At 39.9% G+C, this 24158-nt stretch overlaps 1 protein-coding gene across 1 annotated transcript in view; it reads right to left on the reverse strand.

Moving 5' to 3' along the window:
- Positions 1 to 229: 229 nt before the first annotated feature.
- Positions 230 to 24158, reverse strand: part of LIMK1 (LIM domain kinase 1) — a 34673-nt gene continuing 10744 nt past the window's right edge. Inside the window, 13 exon segments of the mRNA XM_074091884.1 lie at positions 230 to 6230; positions 6852 to 7019; positions 7022 to 7093; positions 7607 to 7775; positions 8504 to 8658; positions 9206 to 9304; positions 9682 to 9786; positions 10747 to 10878; positions 11741 to 11866; positions 12726 to 12854; positions 13819 to 13936; positions 15073 to 15296; positions 16620 to 16752. Coding sequence (XP_073947985.1) covers positions 5121 to 6230; positions 6852 to 7019; positions 7022 to 7093; positions 7607 to 7775; positions 8504 to 8658; positions 9206 to 9304; positions 9682 to 9786; positions 10747 to 10878; positions 11741 to 11866; positions 12726 to 12854; positions 13819 to 13936; positions 15073 to 15296; positions 16620 to 16752 — 2740 coding nt within the window. The 3' untranslated portion in view covers positions 230 to 5120.

Genomic DNA, 24158 nt, shown 5'->3' on the forward strand with positions numbered 1-24158 from the left:
AACACACACCAAACATGTCATTGTGCTTACCCTTTCCTTTAGTAGGATTAACGCATTCGCTGCTAGCATAACTGTTAAATCATTCTATTAGTGGTGCGCTGAAGTGAAAAAAACTTCAAACAGCGTATAGTAAATACGTTATACTTTATACTGAATACATCAAACAATTCCATAGTATATGTAATTGATTATTTTTGTGTGACAGGGGTTTTGGTAAATAAGTAAAAAATAATTGAATATGTTCCTTTATTCATTTGTACTTAAAATCATACTAAACACAATAAAATCTGGAATGCAAAAGACGGAAATACTCGTTGTTACACTGTTAATGTGTTATCTTTAAAATATAAAAAATCAACATAGTACGCTGAAAATCTAAAATACTTGGGGGCCCGTTTCATGGCACTACGTGATAACAAATTTTCATTGGTAATAATGGTGTTGCCAATTCATAAAACTAATAAGTGTTGCCACGTTACCGTGATCAAGAACCTTTAAATCTCTTTTAAACCGAATTTTTTATGTTTACCAAATAAAGAAAACCTTTACCAAATAAAAATATTAAAACGTGTCTTAAAATGGGCCCCTGTTATTGCAACATTTTACTAACAAAATGTATCACAGATAAAATATACATGAGCACACGAATAAGCTAAGAGATTACTATCCAGGTGGGAACAATGCTTTGATAAAAATTGATAACCTCCTTCTTTTTTGAAAACGGTTAAAAGCTGTCAAACTAGCCTTGGAACATAGGAATACTATGCCTCTAATTTGATACAAGAAATCCTCGAATGGCCCTTGGCTTGCACGCGCACTACAGGAATGTCGCGACATGTTATCCTAATCTCTGAACTAATGAATCTCCATCAAAGCATTATTCTTAATTAACAAAATGGCACCCTGTTTCAAAATTAACTTCAGACTTCAAAACATTATACTTATCTATGTAATGTTAATAAATTAATATCGTTAGGTTTACATAGTATTGTCATAATCTAATACTTGGTTACATCATGTAACTCACATAAGTTTCAAAATTACAAAAGGTAACAATAATATAAAACGATTAAATTCTCTACAAATTCATATAAAAAGATCTTTAAGAGATTCGAAATAGAAAAGTACCATTAATATTATTTGACAAATAAGAAATAACACAAAACAATAGTACTATTTGATGTTTGATTCTTCAAAATCTACCGTTAAAAAACATTGTCGAAAGTAGTCGAAGATAAATCTTAAATTGTAAAATAAAACTTTAAAGTAAAATATTATAACTGTGTATCAAGATTCACCGTCACGATTCATTTCTTCTGTTTAATGCAATACTAAATGGCACATTCTGTGAAAATGGACTATGTTTACGCAGAAGATTAAAAAATGTAAGCATACACATGTGTGATTATTGCATCAATACATCACTATTAGACACTAAAATTGAATAAAAAAAAGTAAAACTGAAAAACAATTTAGTTTTACAAACAGAAACGAATATCGGTTTATTGAACTTGCTAAATCTTACTCAGTAAATCAAAATCACTAGGAAAAACAGTACGTGTTCCAAGCATGCTAAATAACTTGCAGATATATAGAACTTTAGAAATAAAGAATGTAATTGAATCGACCTACCGTATGGGCAGTGACCATTTTAAACGCTTTTTTTTAATTTCTAAGTATGATTACAATGTAAACCAGCCCGTTTTAGATTTTCATATTTCAAATCAAATTCTTACAAAAACCCTTAGAAAACTTGCACAATACATAATATCAAAGTACACTATTCATTTAGAAATCGGACGAACTACCCTCGTCCTCTAAAACAACGTATAACATCTTTAATATTTAAACACTATGTAAAGTTACAAAACCTTCAAACATTGGTATATCAACCTAAAAGGAACCATAAGCGCCTATCGCCATAAACGTACGTCAAAACCAAAACCAATAGTATCATGTGATTCATTCCCAGTATTCCTACTAATAGTCAGTAATTTCATACAAATGATTAAAAAATAGCTATTGCCCGCGGCTTAGCCCCATTTCCAGTTTTTTATTTTATTTCGTTTAGCACAATCCTTGTCCTGACAATAACGAACTCAAAAAAATAACTATATAATTCGGTTGTCGTTTGAAAGTTTTATACGTACAAATACAATCCAGGGATTTGGTGATATTTTTTTCTTTTTTTTTGTATTGTAATTTTGTGTTTACGAGTATTTTTTGAAAAATTGATTTTCTGCAAAGTTTCTTGCAGCGCGTTCTTCTTGGCAATGATGGTCTTTACGAAAGCGCTGGTAGTTTAAAAAAGTGACATGTAAAAAAGCTATTTACAGAACGTTTTGATTTAGATTATGAGAAGGAATACTTTGAATGGGAGCATACCTGTAATTTTCTTAAGTTTTAGTTTTTAGCTTGTTTGTTATGAATGGCGCTAGGCGCGAATGTGTCCCTATAATATAACATGTGTAAACTGCGACAAGCAACGCTCGCAGTCTCGCTACAAGGCACCAACAAATGGCTACGAAGCACTAAACCTTGCGTAGTGAGCACTTTCATCAAACTTGACAATTCATAATCATAATTAAATACTGTGATAACGATTGTTCGTTTATGTTTAACTGAAAAAATGAGTACAGTCAAGTGCAAAAATGTAACCACTCAAAAATATGTTTACTACCAAGACCTTATTACGTCGGAATAAGAGTGTGGTACATATTTTTGAAGGGTTAGATAAGTCCATATTTTTGCACTCGACTGTACAGCAATACGCTTCACTAGCTTTGCAAACAAAGTTCTAAGTACGACTCTAAGCTATAAAACTTCTTTGCATCATCATTACGTCAAAGCGTCTAAACAATTGACAGCGTAAATTCATTTAAGTGTAACATTCTAACAATTTCTTAAAAGCATCTGGGGGTACTTCCGAATAGGGTTGTACGTTGTTTTACAGACAACATTTTAATAGAATTTCCTTTAACAGTCATTTTTTATCATATTATCGTTTCATAGAATAATCATACGCAGAACACTTACTTTGAAGAAATTTAAATCATTGATTTTTGTTACCAAAGAATAACAAATCAAATATTCATTATTCTCATATTATTTAGTTATTATAAAACTTATTACCAAGAAAAACATCTTCCGTTCTAACGAGGTCACTGTTCTAACCTAATCAACTTTTCTGGTAGCGATTTCTAACCTATTGTAATATATTTTATCGAACAAACATTATTTGTTAAAAAAATAATTCTACAATTTGATAAATTTGATAAATAATAAAGTGAGATTATAAGAATCATTGAATAGTTTTTCTATTAAATATGTTTCATTCAAGTAAATGTTTGAAACAATAATATTCGAAGTAAAAATACAACCAACCCAAATATTATTTCAAACATTTTCTGCGAAACGAAATTCTATGAAATTTCTGTCTGCGAAAGAAGGGAACACCCCGGAATAGACAAGATGACCTTCATAGTGAAGATCAAAAACATACTGCAATATAATTTGTTATACATGATAAAATAATCATGAACAGTATGTAATGAATATGAATATGAATATATTATAATATCCTTCAATCAAAAACATTATTTTCATCTCAGCACCTCAAACAAGCAGGTTTCAAAAAGAGTGAGCAAAATGTGATTTTACTTGCTACACTCGTGATTCAATTATAGAATCCTTGGCTAATTCCGGATTCAAAATCAACGCTCACAGGAAAAACTGCTCTCTTGTTGCACAAATAGCTATGTATATTTTTTACCACTCATATAAAATACCGCCCAGTCTTTAAATGAGCAAATGGATCAACTAACACTTTCTAATCTACTTTGGATTTGGGTATCTCTATTGCGTTATTATACAGAGACACCGAAAATTAGTTCCCTAAGCTAATTTGTAGCTCTTTGTGATTAATAAAGCAGGGACTTTTTTTATAATATGGCGACATTCTCACCATTATCATATAGTCCGCCGAAAGACATTCGAGTAAATATTCAGTATTTAACCGAGCGGTCGAAACGCTCCAATATTCGCCCGTCCGTCCACTGCTGGAACTATACATATAGTCCTTCAAATTATGCATACACCGGACTCGTGCCATCAGTCCACCTCGCAGAGGGCTACCATAGTAGAGATAAATTGGGTATCCTACCTTTTCGCAGAATTATTGTTTGCCAAATGTTTCATTTACTCTCAATTTGCTCCGAAACCGCAAATTTTTCTCAGTGTATTTTCTTATGCTTTTATAGAACACAGTAGGTTAGGATTGTTTTATGAAAGTTCCGAAAAATATATAGTTTCAGAGAAAATTCTGAGTTGGCAAATGAAACATTTGGGAATCGTGAAAAGGCAGAGAACCGATAAATTGATAACTCTAAATACTAAGTGAAAGCTTATGAGTTGTTTACCAACTCTGTCCTATCTTGGTTAAACGCCCAAGCAAACTTCAAAGACAACTATTGTACATTACTACACTGTATGTTGGCAAGAGTATACTGAAATATGGTCCTCAATTAGAAGTCCGTGACTGTTAATATTAAATCGTATTTTTAGTAGGTTTGTTCAAGTCTCTCAGACTTTTGTTTTGTAATTATTATAATTTCCATCGACTACGTGAAAAATCCTACGTATATATTTATTTATTGAGTACGCACAAAACATAATATCTTATTCTAGCTCTGCTTAATTTGCCCCTCTTGGGATGGAAATAGATACATACACACGTATTTTAAATTCGATTAAATTTTTGAATAATACGTCTTTGATCATAAAAAAATTGGAGCTGTGTTTTTTTGGACACCTGAATGTATGAAATATTCTAGTTCTTTGAATAACTGTTTGTATAACCTAAAATCATTTACACTCACATGCAAGACAGTTACATGTATCTGTGCGACACATGTCTATTTTCATGCAAATACCCACTCACCTATCCTGTCCTGTCACACAAATCTGTTTAATATTGTTTGTCTAGATCCTGTTGTCTAACAGAAATACTTGTTGTATGTATATATTAAACTGGCTTGTAGCTTGGCCGCGTAGTGAGGTAATTAGTTTTATTTGATTAATGGACCTCCAGTTACACCTGAATATATTAACTGTTAGACAATCTATATAACTCTTTCAACAGGTGAGGTACCATCTCTACTTTTATCTTTGACGTCATTAAAATCTTTCTTACTATTGATCTTAAGGTTGGCCAAACTAACGTAGTTACTCCTCGAGATGCCCGGCCTTTTAGGCTCTGAGCTCTTGTCTACATCAAGATGGACGTTATTGGTCGGCGAGCACCGGGTCAGAGGCTTGTCTTTCGAAGGCAATTTGATTCTATTCCTTCCTAGTTCAATAAACTTGTGCTCCGTAGGTTTCTTGTCTCTGTAGCTGAATCTGCCGTCCGCGAAATCTGGTCTTTCCGAAACATAATGTCGTCTAAATATAGGTGTCATAGGTTTTCCTAAACTAGCGAGTTTCAAGTCGCTTTTAAGTACGTTATTTTCACGTTTTTTGTCTTTCTCGTCGACCGGGCGCACGCGATCGGCTCTGTACAAGTTGCTGGGCGAAGCAGGACGTTGGATGAAGAATTTGCTCTTCGATTTTTCTTCTTTATCATCAGCATCTGGCTTGTTGCGGACCACTTCGGCTGTATTAGGTTTGAACAACCTACTAAACTTGGGCGACAACAGTTTCTTGTTGAAAAAGCTAGTTTTCTCGACCGGTTTTTCTTTTTCCAACTTAGTTATATTTTTAATGCCGGCAGCCATCACTGGGCTTCTATTCAAGTGGTCAATATTGAACCTCCTGCAGTCAACTTCTGGTATCTTTCTCTCGTTGGAATCGGGATTTCTGAGCGTGACGTCAGTGACGTCGTAACTGTTTTTCTTAAGCAGATTCTCTCCTTTTTTGACGATGCCAGCGAGTAAGTTTTTGGGTTGATCCACGTCCATTTTCTCTGGTTTTTTGAAGCCGGATGACGAATACACGTTTCTGTGCCAGTTGGTGATGTCTGTCAGGTCGTCGTCGGAACTGTCCGAGTCTTCCTGCGTGTTCCTGCAGTCTCGGTCCTGGCAGTTGTTGGGGATGCTGTAGTGTCTGCAGAAGGGTAGGGGAGGGTCGTGCTTGGCTTGCGTCTCGAGCCCTTCCACGGACTGGTTGCGGAGGAAGGCGGGGAGCGGCGCGGGCGCGCTCGGCCGCCCGTCCAGCCACGACGATATGTCGTCCACCTGGAAAAATAATACAATATTAAGTGAGGAAGTATGTATCGCTCATCCAACAGAACAGCGACACAATTCCTTTGTGACGATTACACACGAATGTGATTTAAGGATATCAAACCGTAAATTTAAAATTTGTTTTCTTGTAAATATGTCATTGTTCTACTGGATGAGCGTTATATACTTCGGGCTACATAAAAAAAGTGAGGAAGGCTAGTTGTTTAAAGTATATCCTACTAAGATCAACATTATAAATGCATGGTTTATGCGTGTGCGATTTCTTCACACTAAAAGGCTGGATGGATTCGGTATCTTGATTATTCCAATATTTCCACATAATCAGGAAGAACGCAAGTGAAATTCCGAAATCTCCGGTACTAAGTGCTTTTTTAATTACTTAAAAAAAATATTTCACAGACATCTGTGATGCCGTATCTGACTGATTTGTCCGAATAAACAGACAGCATCATATTTTTCCTGTGTATCTCTCTCTCTCTCTCTTTCTTTAAAAGTAAAATGGAGAAAATAGCAAGTAGAAACTGCAATTGAACACCAAAATTGAAACTGAATGTTCGGTCGGACGGCATGGGAGCTGTGTGTGTGTGTGTTAAGATGATGATGATGGATGACCTTGGTGATGGCGATGTTCCCGGGTGTTGCGCGCAGGATGTACCCGGGCGCGTGGCTGTGCTCGTGCAGCGCGTGCTGACTGCGGCTCAGGTTGGTGACCGTGACGACGCGCGGCGCCGCGATGTGGCTCGCCGACACGCACTTGCCGAGCGCGCGCCCGCCCCCGCCCCGCCCGCGCCCCCGCCCGCGCCCGCTCCCGCCTCCGCCTCCGCTATCGACGGGATCGTCACGCAGGACGGCGACTGGAAAACAATAGCACATTACTGCAGAAACCGCGGAATAGGAGATCGCCGGCCGAGAAGTTAGTTATAGATGGCCGAATAATGTTAACGAGGCTTCTATAGTGATTTTGATGATATAGGCGACATGTCTTTGGATGTTTGAGAAAAACACTATTTTGTATGTATGGGAGAGTGAGGTTATCCTATAACAGGGGTCACCAAATGACCGTCGACCTATTTTGTATGCTATCTCAATAAAAAGTAAAAACAGAAAAAGTACTCGTTACACTTCTGTTATGATCAATTTTTTTTTAAATCAAAATTCTAATCATATTACAATAGTTTTATTGTGACGAGTATTAAATGACAAATTATTTAAGTCACCTCGTTGACGAATCGGCTGCTTCGCTACCATAAAATTGTGCAGTACAAGTAACTCGCAAGCCAGAACACGAACAAACAATGGTCGCGCGACGGCCGCACGAAATCAATACGCAGCTTTGATCTCTGTCCCTTCTACAAGCAGTTTGGTACCTTGAGCGCGCCCTGGTCGGTGGCCTTGCTGGGCGACCGTCGCAGCCCGCAGCAGCCGCGCGCCGCGTACTGCTGCATGTCAGCCAGCAGCGAGGGGGGCGGCGCCGTGCCACCCCCCAGGTGGATCACCAGCGTCTCCAGCCAGATCTCTATCACCTCGAACGGCGGCCTAGTGCAAAAAACGGTGCGAATTAACCAATGAGTAATATGGAGTTGAAAAGCGTCTGTATGATTAGTGTTTTGTCATAGAAGGCACTAATAATGGAAAATTACAAGCAGTCTTTTACACAACAGTCCTATAAAAGGGGTCAAAAACGGCGAGTAGCGTGCGAAGGTTATGTGAACGTAGTGAATATCGTAACAAAAAGACCCCACGAACTTTTTTTGACTAGGTGCGATGCAGCCGGTGTTACTGGTGGGGAAGGTGGGTGTTACCCGTACGGGGGGCGGGTGTTACTGGTGCGGGGGGCGGATGTTACCAGTGCGGGATATGGTGTGCATTGAGAGTAGGTAGGACTAGTGTTGTCTACCCTGCTGCGGTGGGCTGGCGCGCTGCTGCAAGCGCGAACTACCATCTGCCTACCCTTGAATTGACCCACTGCACGCTAATGTGGCACATCCTTCTTGGCAATAATTTTTCAAAAAAAGTGTAAAAGTGCCCATTGTGGCCTACTTACAGAATAAACTATTTTAATTTGAATGGGTGCGGGGGCATTTTGTTACCAATGCGGGGGCGAGTGTTAACGTTGCGAGGGGCTGATGTTGTCGATGCGGGGGGCGGCTGTTACCGGTGCGACTGGCGGGTGTTACCGAAGCAGGGGCGAGTGTTACCGTTGTGGGGGCGGATGTTACCAGTGCGACTGGCAGGTGTTACTGAAGCAAGGGGGCGGGTGTTACCGATGCGAAGGAGCCAGATGCGCGGCCAGCAATGCACAGCGCGCCAGCGGCGGCGGGCAGTCGCGGCAGAACTGCTCCAGGAACAGCGGCTCGTTCAGCCCGAAGTCTGCGCGCCGCGGCAGGAAATCCGGATCCGCCGACACGCGCCCGATTATCTGCAACACGACATATCGTTAAGCTCGGTTTAGACCTGCAAAAAAATCTTGCTAGTCGCATTACATTGCGAGGCCGTAAAGTCAGCAAGTATGCGAGTCAATCACACGCCGCGATGTAATACAACTTGCACGATTTTTTTTTGCAGGTCTAAACTGGGCTTTACACGGGCCAACAAATTTTTTAAAGTCTATAATAATTCCCTTGGACTTTGACGCGTATTTTTTTACTTATGTCAATAATCTTCAAGACATCGTTTATTATAAAAAATTACATACGAATACCTAAATGATGTTTTATCGAAATAGAAAAAAAACCGTTGTTTAGTAGGTAACGCACGATCGCGTTACCGCATGGTAACGCAGTGGACATTATTTTTCGCGCAGAGGTCGTAGTGACGGTGACCTTTTTTGCTGATTATATTTTTGTTCACTTTATTGGCACTGCCATCAAATCTACACGGCATACCGAGTTTCAAGTCAATCTGACGTGTACTAACTAAATAATTAACTCGGCAAGTAACATAAAAGCTGGTAACGATCATGTTACCTCGCAGAGTATGATCCCGAAGGAGAACACATCCACTTTTTCATCATAGACTTTCCCGTTCATCATTTCGGGCGCCATCCAGTACGGGTTGCCAACCACCTGCGAACAATAAACTAGTTTTTGAAAAAAAACGTTTTTGGTACATGTTTTTTTTCACTTTTTTTTACCAGAGCAACTGAAGTCTATGGCCAACAGAGGAAGTCCTACGGCTGATATGGTGATGATGATGTTTTTTTTTACTTGCATATGCGTATTGGATTTCAATTCAATACGATGACTAGGGAAGTAGGTATTACTTCTGGTACATATCTTGACAAAGATAGCATGTTATAGAAAAGCTAAAAAAATACTTTCTGGCGAATGAAATGACATTTACTACAAATATATATAAAACATATATTTTATATATGGACCAAAATGCGCAATCTACTATGACTAAAACATGTCAATAGGAGGTCCGCGAGGCGGGTACGTACCGTATACCGCTTCCGGCGCAGCGTAGAGTGCCGCTCTAGCGTGCTGCTGGCTGTTCGCTGGACGATACGCGCGAGCCCGAAGTCCGCCACTATCACGGTCTTATCCTGACAATTACAACAATACAGTACAGGTAAAAATAAAAATAACAGTAGGAAGACAAAAGACGGTCTTGATAGTTAGAACTGATTCAGTTAGTTAGTGAGGGACGTTAAAGGAACTACAAAGTTAAAAAAAAATGCATATGCTGCATTCGTAACTGTTAGACGGGACACAGTGAATAGAAGATCAGAAGCGCCAGAACCATTTTTTTAAATGTATAAATCTTTAGAAATGGCAATCCATGCAATTAGGAATCCCTATAACTGGGAGCAACCCTATCTGTGAAAACGATTGAAATAAAAATCTATTAGGCTACTTTTCCACCAGAGATGTGCGAGGATGTATTGCGAAGAATGTTTTTTCCTAAACCAATAGAAACGCTTAATTTACCTATTATCCTCGCTCAGCACAGCTCCAGTGGAAACAGCCGAGCGGAGCGAGGCGGGGTCAATGAAGCGCCTTTATTGGTTCATGAAAAACACATTCCTCGAACAAATTCTTGTACAGTCGAGTTTATAAACTTATCAAAAATATCTGAACATAGTTTGTTAACGGCGTAGAAGCGTGTTCAGATATTTTTAATAAAATTTTTGCTCACAAGTCTATGAACTCGACTGTACATCTCTGGTGCAAACGGATGCTTATGTAGTGACTGAAAGAAGCGGTGAAAACGATTGTGATTTTGGTATCACAATCGTTTTTTGTCGAAAATACAAACTGAAATATAGATGCATAGAAAAACCAGAAAGACAAGACCAGCGCTGGGAATCGAACCCAGGTCCTCGGCATTCCGTGTCACGTGCTATACCACTACACCACCACTGGACAGTGATACAGACACGAATTTGTCCTATGCACCACATATCTCTGTTTGTTTTTTCTTATTTAGTGACTTAAGCAGCGACACTAGCGTAGTTTCGTTGTGATGGACAGTAAGTGGTCTGATGTAGGGTGGTAAGGCTTACCTCCCGGACGAGGCAGTTGTGCGAGTTCAAGTCCCGGTGGATGACGTTCATGCGGTGCAGGTAGCCGACGCCGGCCGCCACGTCGCGCGCCAGCCGCACGCGCGCCGCCCACGACAGCGGCACGCCCGCGTCCTGCACGACCAATATTATATACGCCCCACTGCTGAGCGCAGACTGAGAGCGTGGCCCATAGTTCCTACGCGGGCCCACTGCGGATTGCGAACTTCACACACACCATTGAATTGCTTCGCAGGGTTGTGCCGGTCTCCTCGCCATGTTTTCTTTCACCGTAAAGCTCATGGTAAATTTCAAATATAATTACGCACATGAATTTCAAAAAACTGAGAGGTGCGCGCCGGGGTTTGAAACCACGATCTTCTGCTTGAGAAGCCGAAGGTCAAACCACTCGGCCACCACGGCTTTTTCACTCGGCCACCACGGCTTCTTCCACGGGAACAAATATTATACTGAGGCACTGCCTATTTTTTTTTTCATTTTAATCAATTTTATGCTCATTTTGAGAATGTTATTCTGCATCTATATCTTCACCAAAGAGATAACATGGTGGCCCATGAGGGGACTGTGGAGAATGTTTTTAGCTACACAATGGTATAAATAACTCGAGTGTTTTTACAAGTTTTTATTTAACTTGCCCTGTTCGTCTATTTATTTGGCTCAATCAAATCTTGCAAGTTAAATTTGACCCACTTCCAGTAGTCCGATCGACTTAAAATTTGGTAAACTTATGTAAATCTGGTGACAATGCAACAATCTGATAGTAACATCCTGGTAGTCCCGCCAGGATCGTCTCCGCAGGACGGAACTCTTCAACGGTTAATGGCATCGATTTGATATTTGGTATTCAAATGTAGTTTGGGTGACAATACAAGTACAGTCAACAAAAAAAGCTTGTATTTTTTTTTTTTTTTATCAAAAACTTATTTAGATACCGCTTGTTGCCTTAGGAAGGCAGACCTTAGAATATGCACGGTACCTGTATGAGGTTGTAGAGCGTGCCGCCGGCGACGTACTCGGTGACCAGCTGCAGCCGCTTGTCGCGGTACAGCACGCCGATGAAGCGCAGCACGTTCGGGTGCGACAGAGACCGCAGCACCGCCACCTGCCCGCAAACAAACATTATCTACAGTACACCAGCCATTCCCATACTCACTCCTGGGACTCCGTGAAGCTTTTGCAAATAAATACTGAGTTTAGTACGCATACAAAAGTACGAATCTGCGTGCTCAGCTGTTCGGGGACGCGTTGGTAGCATGTCGAAAATACAAACTGAGACATGGATGCACAGAAATACCAGAAAAAGAGACGCGCTGGGAATCGAACCCAGTCCTCAGCAATCCGTGCTGCGTGCTACGACCCTACACCACCGCTGGACAGGAACCTAGACACGAATTTTCCTTTGCATACATATCTCAGGTTGCTTTTATCTTTCTTTTTATCGACATCTATGTTCCGCTCTCATTAGCATTAGTAGCATTTCGTTTAAAAAGCAGCTGGTCTAAGTAGCAAGCGGTCTAAGTGGCAACTGGTTTAAGTAGAAAGTGGTCTAAAAAGTTCCTCGAATGTCGGTCTCCGGTCGTTCATTGCCTGGTTCATGAATTTTAATTCTAAGACTCACTCAAAGTCGACGGAGCTCCGCTTGGCGGAGCTCCTATTCCACGTGGTTGATTGGTGGAGTTGGTTTAAAATTAAAACGAAAAATAATAAATATATAATTAAAATAATAAAAAAGTACATTTTGTCAAACATGCAAATGATGTCGTAAGAGGCGACTGAGGATATAGGTTAAGGTATACCGTAGGCGACAGGCTAGCAACCTGTCAATATTGTACCTTTTCTGTCAAACTTTAAACCTAAAATTGCTAAAAATGGCTCCGAAGCGGTAACGTTTCGTATGCTCTGCCTACTCCATTTAGGAATACAGGCGAGATGTGTGTGTGTGTGTCTGTGTGTAGTCGTACCTCTTTGAGGAAGTTGGTCTGCGCGGCGTCGTCGAGGCGGTAGAGCTGTTTGAGCACCATGACCTCCCCGGTGGCGCGGTGCGTGGCCTTGTACACCTCCCCGAAGAACCCCGACCCCAGCAGCTCGCCCTGCGACACACAAATTATTTGAAATTGGAATTGGCTATATCTTCATATTTTTTTGTTTAATTGACAAATGAAAATATACGTGTTCGATATTTTTTGTATATCTAACTTATTGTTTTTATCAGCAAGAATTTTTCATGTTTAATAATGGAATAATTTATAGATATTAAATAATCAGAAGTTGTAATTAAAATGAAATAAGTAATTTTATTTGTAATAAGTTTGTAAAGGTTTGCGAGATGTGCTGATTCTAACAAAGTTGTTATGCTTTATTTAACCAAGCTTCAAGAAATTCTATTTCATTGCTATATACTGTACAGTCGGAGTAAAAAAGGTTCGTCACCTTAAGATCTATTTTCCTTTGCTCAGTATGAGCGATAATCTGCTTTACCAATTGAGTATGACAACTACATGAAACTGTCAACCTGCTAAACATAATCTTGTTTAAAGGTGACCATAACAACCCTACTACTACACCTTGGCACTGACAAATACAACATTATTTGATTCAAACTCTTACGACGCTGTTGATTAAAAAGGTTTGGTAATTATATGAAACTAGATATATGTCTAGGTAGGTGTATACTATTTTGACCCTTATTATCATGTCAAGTAAGTATAATTTGATATGCCCTTGTCTACTTAGTGCTTTAGTTTCAAAACGTACTAAGAGTCTATGATTGTATAAAGGAATCAATTTAATAACTGACGGAGGTTTTCCTACTCCCACTGTATATATCTAGTTTTTTTTTTCATTAAAAATTAAACTACCGTGAGACTCATTCATGCGTAATGAACGAAACCCGGATAATTCACGTCTTAAATCGAGTTTAGCTCGACACGTTTCGAGCTAATTCGTAGCCCTTTCTCTGGGAGCAACGCGACTCGATATGTCGAGCTAAATTGGATTAAAGACGTGAGTTATCCGGGTCAGGGTCCAGTGCGCAGTGGGGCGCAGGGCAGTTACCTGCAGCAGGTCGTCTGCGCGGAAGACCCGTTGTCGCGGGTCCTGCGGCTCGGCGCGGAACGAGCGCGCGCGCGACAGGTCGCACAGCACGCCCTCGGGCTCGTCCGCGCCCTCCACGCTGCGACATATAAACAACAACTAACCCCCTTATTCATAAAACTTAACAAGCCTATGTTAACTAACAAATGCTTTGTCCCTTTCTAACAAATACAAATGTCGAAGTGACAGATAAGGACAAACGAATTTTAGCGGCATTTTAACTAAAATAGGTTTGATTGTCGTTTATGAATAAGGGGGTAAGACCCTAAATTGAAAATACAAACTGAAATATAGATGCACAGAAAAACCAGAAAAAAAAGACCAGCACTGGGAATCGAACCCAGGTCCTCGGTATTCCGTACCGCGTGCTATACCGCTACACCACTGATGGTCAACGGTACAGACACGAATTTCCCCTATGCACCTCATATCTCAGCTTGTTTGTTTCTTATTTAGCCACTTAAGCAGTGACGCTAGCGACATCTATACCGTAGCCCTCATCGAGAAACTTTCGGCACTCCATTGGAACTAACCGCTCACCCGGACAAGAGATGTCGTTACTAACCAATCAAATTAAGATTGTTTTTTTGGTTACAAAAAGATTCCAAAAAACAATCTTAACTAAAACCCTGTCCAGACGGAGCACTCGCCCGTAAACACCCGCGCGTTCTCGAGGTACTAGACCTACATACACCCCGTCCAGATACTCTCACAATGAAAGCGCGCGGAACTAACGAAACGGCCGGCATTCAAAACACACATGACTTACCGGCCGAACAATACAGACCAATAGTGACAATCAATTATTTGTATCTTTAAAGCTAGAAATACACTGACGGCGGAGGCGGAGCGGTGCGGCGCAGCGCGAAGGCGATGCCAGTTGTAATATTCGAGCTAACGTGAAAGAGAGCACACAGAATACCCCGCCACGCTTATTTCCCGCACGGTATTCGGTATGAATAAATACCGCCCTAAAATTCCCGATCAGCAAGGCTACTACGAAACTCGAAGTTCGTATTAAACAGTATAAGTGTCAGAGGGACCGCACGACACGAACTTCGAGTTTGTCGTCATCCAATACAATATGGCGTCCGGCTATATACGAATTATTATTGTCTTGACCAAGGGTATATTGTCCTAAACATCCTTTATTTCCGTGTAGATTCAATCGTGGCATAGTAAACTTATGCAACAGGCCTCAGAGAGATAACTCACGCGTCGAGCAGTTTGGACATGCTGCTACTCTTCTCCTTGTCGCACAGCAGCGGGGAGCTGGGCTGCCTCCGCTTGATGACGCGCTTGCTCGCGCCGTCTCCCTTCCTCTTGAACAGCCTCTCCTTCTTGCCCTCTAGCTCCTTCTCGCTCTCCGTGGAATGTGGGCCGGGCTCAGTCTGTATGTTGCACATCGGAATGTTGTCGGGCTTTTCTTCTATGGTTAACTGTAGACAAATGACAAATTTGTTATTAATCGCGATCATCATCATCAACGTCATGTTCTCTATTGTTTACCGTTTCACGCTTAAATAGCTGAACCGGTTTAGATTATTGATGGTATGAAGATAATTATGGTTGGTTTTTAGAAGTCTTTTTGTATTTTTTATTTCAACTTCAAATTTGTTACTTCTACGGTCATCCCGTAAAACCATATCGAAAATACTAACTGAGACCAGCGCTGGCTCTTTTTTTCTGGTTTTTCCGTGCATCCATGTCTCAGTTTGTATTTTCGATATGGTATGAAGATAGTTTGAGACCCTGGGAAGGATATAGGACAGTTTGTATCCCGGAAAATGGTTCGACTTGTAACAAGGCTGATCAAGCCTACTCGATTGTTAACCTCTTCCTCATTTCATGTCTTGGTTCGTTTTAAAAATTTAGTTCAAATTTCAATTTTCGAATATCCACTGTACTTTCAAATTCAGCATTTTGTTTTTATGTTAAAATTCATTCTGCGATCATCAGCCGTACTATAAGGACGTGCTAAATATTTTTATTATTTTGACATCAATACTTTTTCGATCATAATATCATAACAGTTTCATAGTGCAGTTAATTAGTGTTTTAAGCCGCGTATCCACTAGAGGCAGCCTCGGGCCGAGCGGCTGCCTCGCTCCGAGGCCGCGCAAGTGGAGACGCTGCCAAAGGCACGGCTCAGACTGAGTCTCCTTTGAGCACGGCCAAAAAACCGACAAAATATGGCTCGGCTCGCAGTGCTCGGCCTGAGGCTGCTCTAATGGATACGCGGCTTTATAACCAGTCTCATCACATATCTGTATCCTGTTTTACTTAACCCTCTAAGGGATCTTGAAGGCACAGTTGTAAGTCCTACAACAATTGTAACCGTTTTAGCTTATTTACAATGTCCCTTTATTAGTTTTTAAATTAAGTTCGTTTTTGTATGCCTTGTTACAGGTGCCTCCTATCTTACATTTAATAAACCTCTTGAACATCTCCTGTCTTTACCTCTTCATCATCTACTGTCGCACATATCGCGACAATTGGCGCCCATAATTCCAAGCTCAACTTCCCGACACATAGAAAAAAAATTGTTTAGGTTTGAGTTGTGACCAGGCGCGAAGAGCCTAAACAACGCGGAATAGGAGCTCCGCGAAGCGTAGCTCCGTCTACTGTGAGACATTATCCATTATTTTTCTAAGTCCCAATTATGGTACCTTTGCTGTAGGCTGACCGGAAGTGCCGAAGGAAACGTAATGGTAGACCGCCATTCATCGAGATGGTGACGATGGTGGTGACATTGATATTACCTGTATGCGAGTATCGGGGGCGGCGGGCTTGTCCTGGCGAGGTGCGGAGGGCGCGGGGGGCGCGGGGGGGCCGTTGATCTCCAGGATCCGCTCCCCGATGTGCAGTGTCAGCAGGCCGCAGGACGAGTCCAGCCTGGGGGCGGGACAGTGCGTTAGGTAGCGTTCAAGTAAACGTATTTTTTGTAGTTAAACATTACGATGCGACAGTTTTTTGTATAAAAGTTAATATCATATAATGTCCTCAAAAATGAGAGTTACGCGGCATCAGTGGTTGTTCTTGCCCTATAAATACTCTCGCTGACTTGGCAGCGCAATTGTGTCAAAAAAATACCAACTCAATTTGGAAAACGGCTAATGAAAAGCCAAAAGACTTTAATTAATAATTGTCATTTGGTACAGGAAAACGTTACGGCGCGTTACATTTAAAGTTTTATGTACACCATAAATAATGGTCCATAATGTTCTTGTGAATAAATGAAATGGAATGAGCGTGCGAGATTTTTCGAAATTGTTTGAATATCGAATCGATATTGAATCGCTTCATTTTTAAAGATGTACAAAATTTGAATGTCAAAATAAAATCGATTTCGATAAATTTCCATGTTATTATTAAGCAATAATCATTGACAAACACAAAAAAATGCCCGAACGAAACAATTCAGTTTCCGATTCCGGTGTATAATACGTGTTATTTTTTTGTTATTTGTAAAAAGGTTCCAGCTAGGCAATTCAGTTTCTTCTACTGCACGTGCCTTGGCCAGGTCAGGTCATCAAATTCCCGGGTGACGTCACGCCTGCGACATCGAGCTACCGTCACCAACAATTTACAAACAATTTTCCTTGTTCTACACGTCAATGTGTAATTAATTATTTTACAGATTCCAATCTACGTATTGTCAAATAATCAAATTAGAAAATAATATTTTCCAATTTTTGTTCTGAATCTTGTCACGAGTAAGCAGTGTACACACTGCTTCCAAATCATATCAATCAAAATAAATTATAAAAATCTGTTAAATCGGCTTTTACATGTCATTTTTTAATACTACCAGCGCATCCGGAAAGTACACCAATAATCCCCAGACGAATGCGGCTCTAGACACTTTGCAGAAAGTTTTATTTTATAAGTATTCTAGCAAATAAAAGAATTCTATTCTATTCAAAACAAATAGGTAATTAATAATAATAAACGTTTATTGCACACCAGGGTCCATAGATTGTTAGTAACATGTAATCTTATTTAAAAGGGTTAGTAACACAAAGAAATAAAATTATCATCAAAATTACTAATTAAAAACAAAATAAAATGCATCAAAATTACAATCAAAATAAAAATTATTATTATTTTCTTTAATATTATTCTAATTCATCAATTAAAACTGTCACAACAAAAATTTTAAATATACAGTCAAGGGCAAAGATATCGACACGGCAAAAGTTGCAAAAATATTTATACACGGCCTTAATGTTAAGTGCATAGAGTCGCGTAAACATATTTTTGCAACTTCGCCTGTGTCGATATCTTTACCCTTGACTGTACATAAAAAAATAAAAATGTCAGGGATGTATAAAGTGTATTGAATAGAGACAACGCTGGCCGCGGCGCTGCCCGCTGGTGACCGGTCCGTGGCCTTAAACCTGACCAGGGAAATATAGCCTTCCGTCCAGAATCAATTATCTACTACCCAAGATTTCTGCCGCAGTTTGTAATATGTTAAGGATCAATAGATCACACAGTCTTGCTTGCAATAAAAATCGTGCAAGTTGTATTACATTGCTGCGCTCGACTGACTACCTCAAAGTCGTTCGCTTTAAGCCGGGTCCCCACTGAGCGAGCGGAGCCATTTTCGGTGCGATTTTGAGCCCTAAATCGAACAAAGGCATGCCTCATGCGCTTGCCTCGCTCGGCGGCTCGCTCAGTGGAGACCCAGCTTTACGGCCTCGCGATATAATACAACTTGCACAATTTTTCTCGCAGGTCTAAAATGGACTTTATGAACCCTAAGGGGCTGTTTCACCATCCATTGATTAGTGTTAACTGGCGGTTAGGTAAGATGCCGTCTCTATTTGTTCTGTTCGAATAGACGGAGACGGCATCACATTTAACCGTCGGTTAACGCTAATCAATGGATGGTGAAACAGCCCCTAAGACTATTATTTATTCTGTGCCCTAAGCTCTCCCCACAGACGTGAAAGGGGCAAGATAAAAGTTTCATCATCATCATCATCATCATCATCATCATCATCATCTCTCTGCTTGAGAGGCCATAGGTCCGTAGGTCAAACCACTCGGCCACCACGGCTACATAAAAGTTTAATGACCTCGAAATGACAGATGTATTAATTACCTACTCTAATACGCTCGCATACATGTATAATGAATCACAGGGATAAATGAAACCGAGCGCATCTCCTAATTAAAAGAACATCATAAACTCATAACACAAAAGTACCTACCGCATTCCAAACAACCCATTCACCATGTGCTGATGAAGCATAAGGCCGCGGACTGGACGCGAGCACCCAAGGAATAACAAATAACTTTTTCACTTCTCATGCTCGTAAAGTCCGTGTTTATGCTGTATCTAGGCGACATAAAATGACTTTTTATGCTCTAGTGCATAAAGTAAAACCTTCGTCTAAGACCAAGGTAATCAGGTGTCAACAGCCACAAACAAAAAAGTTTCTACATATTTTTAATTTATATAAAAATATAAATCAATTAAAATCAATCAAAATAAATCAATAAATGAAATGAAATGAAATTGAAATGAAATGAAATTGAATTTATTGCATTAAGCGTGGGATTACATTGATGTCAGTTATTCGCATTATAGAACACACACTTAGCTATTTTAAAGCATGCAAAATTTATCGTCCTTAAACTAAATGTGAAGCTAAAATTACATAAACATGTCAAAGAATTAATAAATAAAACTAAAAAAATATAATAATATAGAAATGCATGAAAAATAAAAGGTACATAGTAAGTTAAAAATGGTTTCCACTGTTGCTATTTCATTTCCTCGCAATCCAAGTGAAAAGCAGAGTGTAAAACTCGAGCAATAAACCCATTTTCCCCTCGGCGTGTCTATCCACCTATATGAACGCCTTGGGTAAAATGGCTCGTTTTATGCTCTTGTTGTACAATCTACTATTTAATAATAAAAAATATCATCATCAGCCTACAGCAGTCCACTGCTGGACATAGGCCTCTTCCATGGCGCGCCACACTGTCTCCAGCTCCTCGCATCCATCCGCCGCCAGCGACCCTCTTAAGATCGTCCGTCCACCGTGCTACGATTATTTTATAGTTATTATTATAATTTATAAATAATAATAATGCATAAATAATAGTAATAACTATAAAATAGTAGTTGTTCGTAGAATAACGTCAATACTCACGTTTAATGTTGATAGAAAAACAATAACAAGCACTAAAACATGCACAAAAATATCACCAGGAAACTAAAACACATAATATAAAAACTCTACATTACGCTTAAAAAGCGCGATATATTCTAATGTAATAAACACATCAAAAACACGTCCTATCCTGAGCAATGCTCAAACGGTACTGGCTGAAAGGAGAATAGGGGGGGGGGAGTATGCGTAAGCACATTGTATTTCATTCATCAGTTAATTGCCATGCGCATTGGGTAATTGTCATGATGTTCCTACCTCATACCACGTTACTATGCCCATTTGATGACACTCCATTGAGCGAGTGAGCGAAGCGTCTCCGTTTCAGCTTGGGAAAAATGCTTTCGTATGTCTGTCCGACTATTCTCCTATACATATCGCGTTTCTAAAGTTGTTGTCAAGTCATTTCTCAATGTTGAGATACCGGGATTTAGTATGTGTACACATAGACACACACTCGAGCGCACACACGCACATACACAAAAACTTAGGGCCAGTATAGACGGACTGTATTCCAACTGTAACGTAATTAAAACTACCGACTACCCATACATTCAATCGCAGCCAGAGTGCAGTTAGTGTGCAGTTGTACCGACTGCAATGGAACTGCAATCAAAGTCAAAATATCTTTATTCAATTTAGGCTATAACAAGCACTTATGAATGTCAAAAAACGTCGAAACTTAACGACTTATCCTCCTGAGTCCTGACATTTTTTAACAAACTTAGTGCTTAAGACCTAGACGTGGTTGACCTGCCTTGTTATTTTGGATATTATTTCAGAATTCTTTATTCAATGAACAATTTGTACTTTATAAAGTACATTCGATTTCGACGACCAGATGGCCTAGTGGTTAGAGAACCTGACTACGAAGCTTGAGGTCCCGGGTTCGATTCCCGTGTCGGGGCAGATATTTGTATGAAAAATACGTATGTTTGTTCTCGGGTCTTGGGTGTTTAATATGTATTTAAGTATGTATCTATCTATATAATTATATTTATCCGTTGCTTAGTACCCATAACACAAGCTTTGCTAAGCTTACTTTGGGACTAGGTCAATTGGTGTGAATTGTCCCGTGATATTTATTATTTATATTTTATTTATTATTATTTATTATTCGGCCGTTGTTAATTGGTCCTTTATGAAGTACACGAGGACTTAGGAGGCTATAGATACATCACAAGTATTTAACACAACTTTAATGAAACATGTATGGGCAGTCGGCAGTTGGCAGGTACGTTGCGGTTGGAATGCAGTCCGTCTGTACTCTAACAAATACTCATCATCATCATCATCATCCCAGCCTATATGCGTCCCACTGCTGGGCACGGGCCTCCTCTCAGAACAAGAGGGCTTGGGCCGTAGTTCCCACGCGGGCCCAGTGCGGATTGGGAACTTCACACGCACCATTGAATTGCTTCGCAGGTTTGTGCAGGTTTCCTCACGATGTTTTCCTTCACCGCAAAGCTCGTGGTAAATTTCAAATGTAATTCCGCACATGAATTTCGAAAAACTCAGAGGTGCGAGCCGGGGTTTGAACCCACGACCCTCTGCTTGAGAGGCGATAGGTCAAACCACTAGGCCACCACGGCTTCAACAAATACTCTGTAAACAAATTTTCTCATTTGTAATATTTAGTAGCATTAATAGAAATTAAAACGCGTAGCTATGGCAAGTAAGGTAAATCCAAAGTAACAATTCCCAGATTTCCGGTTGAATAACTTAATTTTATGGTAAAATGGGTATTTTGGTAAATTTTGCGGTCGTTCGTCCCGCCATCATTAAGCTAATATTAGCAAGGAAACAAATGTTGAAACAAGGAATACTTGACGCACTGACTCATGAGGATACCGAACCGATATAAGCTCGGTCGGGTGACCTTTTAACCAACTGCAAAGAAAAGAGTTTTGTATAAACATTATTTTTAGATAACATACGTGACTGAATTGAACTGTGAAGCTAGAATAATGTGTGTGACTCACAAGAGCCTGGCACGAATGGGTTGAACGAATGTAATGTCACTTTGACATTTTTGTAGGAAAATGACAGATGCATTACATTTTCATATTTATGTCAAATGTATTCAAAGAGGACATGAAAGTATTCATTCACTTATTCAATCCATTCGTGTCAGCTCTTGTGAACCGACCTGTATGTCCATTTTTTGTTCCTTTCTATTGCGTAAACGACTTTATCAATGAGGGCTAAAAGACGTTACAGGCGAAATATCGCTAGATGGCGTTAGTATCGTGAGGTCAGTTTGACGTTTGCTTGCAATGAGGGCTATCGCGTATGAATTCGCCGCTAGAGGCGCTAGTGTAGCGTGAGGTCTCCGAAATGTCAAATCTCATAGTTTTTGGGTGAGCTACGCGGGTTTAGTTATAATTAGAATAATTTTGTGAATATTTTGCAATATCTGAAATTAATTATGGCAAATATGCGTTCTGGGGCAATGAATGTCTGTGTTTTGAGACATTTTTGTCTTTCGGAAACATTTGTCTCCCTTTTTTCCGAACAAAACGGGGACTATGCAACACTGTGGCATGCTCGATATTTTTATGGTACGATTTTAAGGTATATTAAATATGATTTTAATCTAAACTTTGTTTTCACGCCCGTAATAACAGACTTTGAAAGCCATACTTAAAAACCTCACGCAACAGTGCGCCATCTAGTGAGACAAAAAACGATAGCCCTCATTGAACTGTGAAGCTAGAATAATGTGTGTGACTCACAAGAGCCTGGCACGAATGGGTTGAACGAATGTAATGTCACTTTGACATTTTTGTAGGAAAATGACAGATGCATTACATTTTCATATTTATGTCAAATGTATTCAAAGAGGACATGAAAGTATTCATTCACTTATTCAATCCATTCGTGCCAGCTCTTGTGAACCGACCTGTATGTCCATTTTTTGTTCCTTTCTATTGCGTAAACGACTTTATCAATGAGGGCTAAAAGACAGGCGAAATATCGCTAGATGGCGTTAGTACAGTGAGGTTTTTTTGACGTTACAGTCTTGCTTGCAATGAGGGCTATCGTTTTTTGTCTCACTAGATGGCGCACTGTTGCGTGAGGTTTTTAAGTTAGGCTTTCAAAGTCTGTTATTACGGGCGTGAAAACAAAGTTTAGATTAAAATCATATTTAATACACCTTAAAACCGTACCATAAAATATCGAGCATGCCACAGTGTTGCATAGTCCCCGTTTTGTTCGGAAAAAAGGGAGGACAAAGGTTTCCGAAAGACAAAACTGTCTCAAAACACAAACAGTCATTGCCCCGGAACGCATATTTGCCATAATTAATTTCAGATATTGCAAAATATTCACAAAATTATTCTAATTATAAATAAACCCGCGTAGCTCACCCAAAAACTATGAGATTTGACATTTCGGAGACCTCACGCTACACTAGCGCCTCTAGCGGCGAATTCATACGCGATAGCCCTCATTGGCTCATTTAGTTATTAGCCAATCGCAAGCAAGAGCGTAATGTCAAAGAAACCTCACGATACCAACGCCATCTAGCGATATTTCACCTGTCTTTTAGCCCTCATTGGGTAAATTCATAGAAAAAAAAAACTATTTGTTCCGTTAGTTAAGCCGTGGTGTAAGTTTAAGCCGTGGTGGCCTAGCGGCTTGACCTATCGCCTCATAAGCAGAGGTTCGCGGGTTCAAACCCCGGCTCGCACCTCTGAGTTTTTCGAAATTCATGTGCGAAATTACATTTGAAATTTACCACGAGCTTTACGGTGAAGGAAAACATCGTGAGGAAACCTGCACAAACTTGCGAAGTAATTCAATGGTGTATGTGAATTTCCCAATCCGCAGTGGGCCCGCGTGGGAACTATGGCCCAAGCCCTCTCATTCTGAGAGGAGGCCTGTGCCCAGCAGTGGGACGTAAATAGGCTGGGATGATGATGATAAATAAATAAATAAATAATAAAACATAGACATTTTTATTCACCCTCACTGACTATAAATTACAATACACAGACAGATAACATTATTAAGTGAGGCAAAATGGAAATGAGTCAGCGAGGTATGATAATGATTGGATACGTATTTTTTAAAATCAAGCAAAAAAATTCAAAAGATGAAGCGCGTCAGGAG

The sequence above is a fragment of the Choristoneura fumiferana genome, chromosome 9 (assembly GCF_025370935.1).
Source record: "Choristoneura fumiferana chromosome 9, NRCan_CFum_1, whole genome shotgun sequence".
Classification (NCBI taxonomy): Eukaryota; Metazoa; Arthropoda; class Insecta; order Lepidoptera; family Tortricidae; genus Choristoneura; species Choristoneura fumiferana.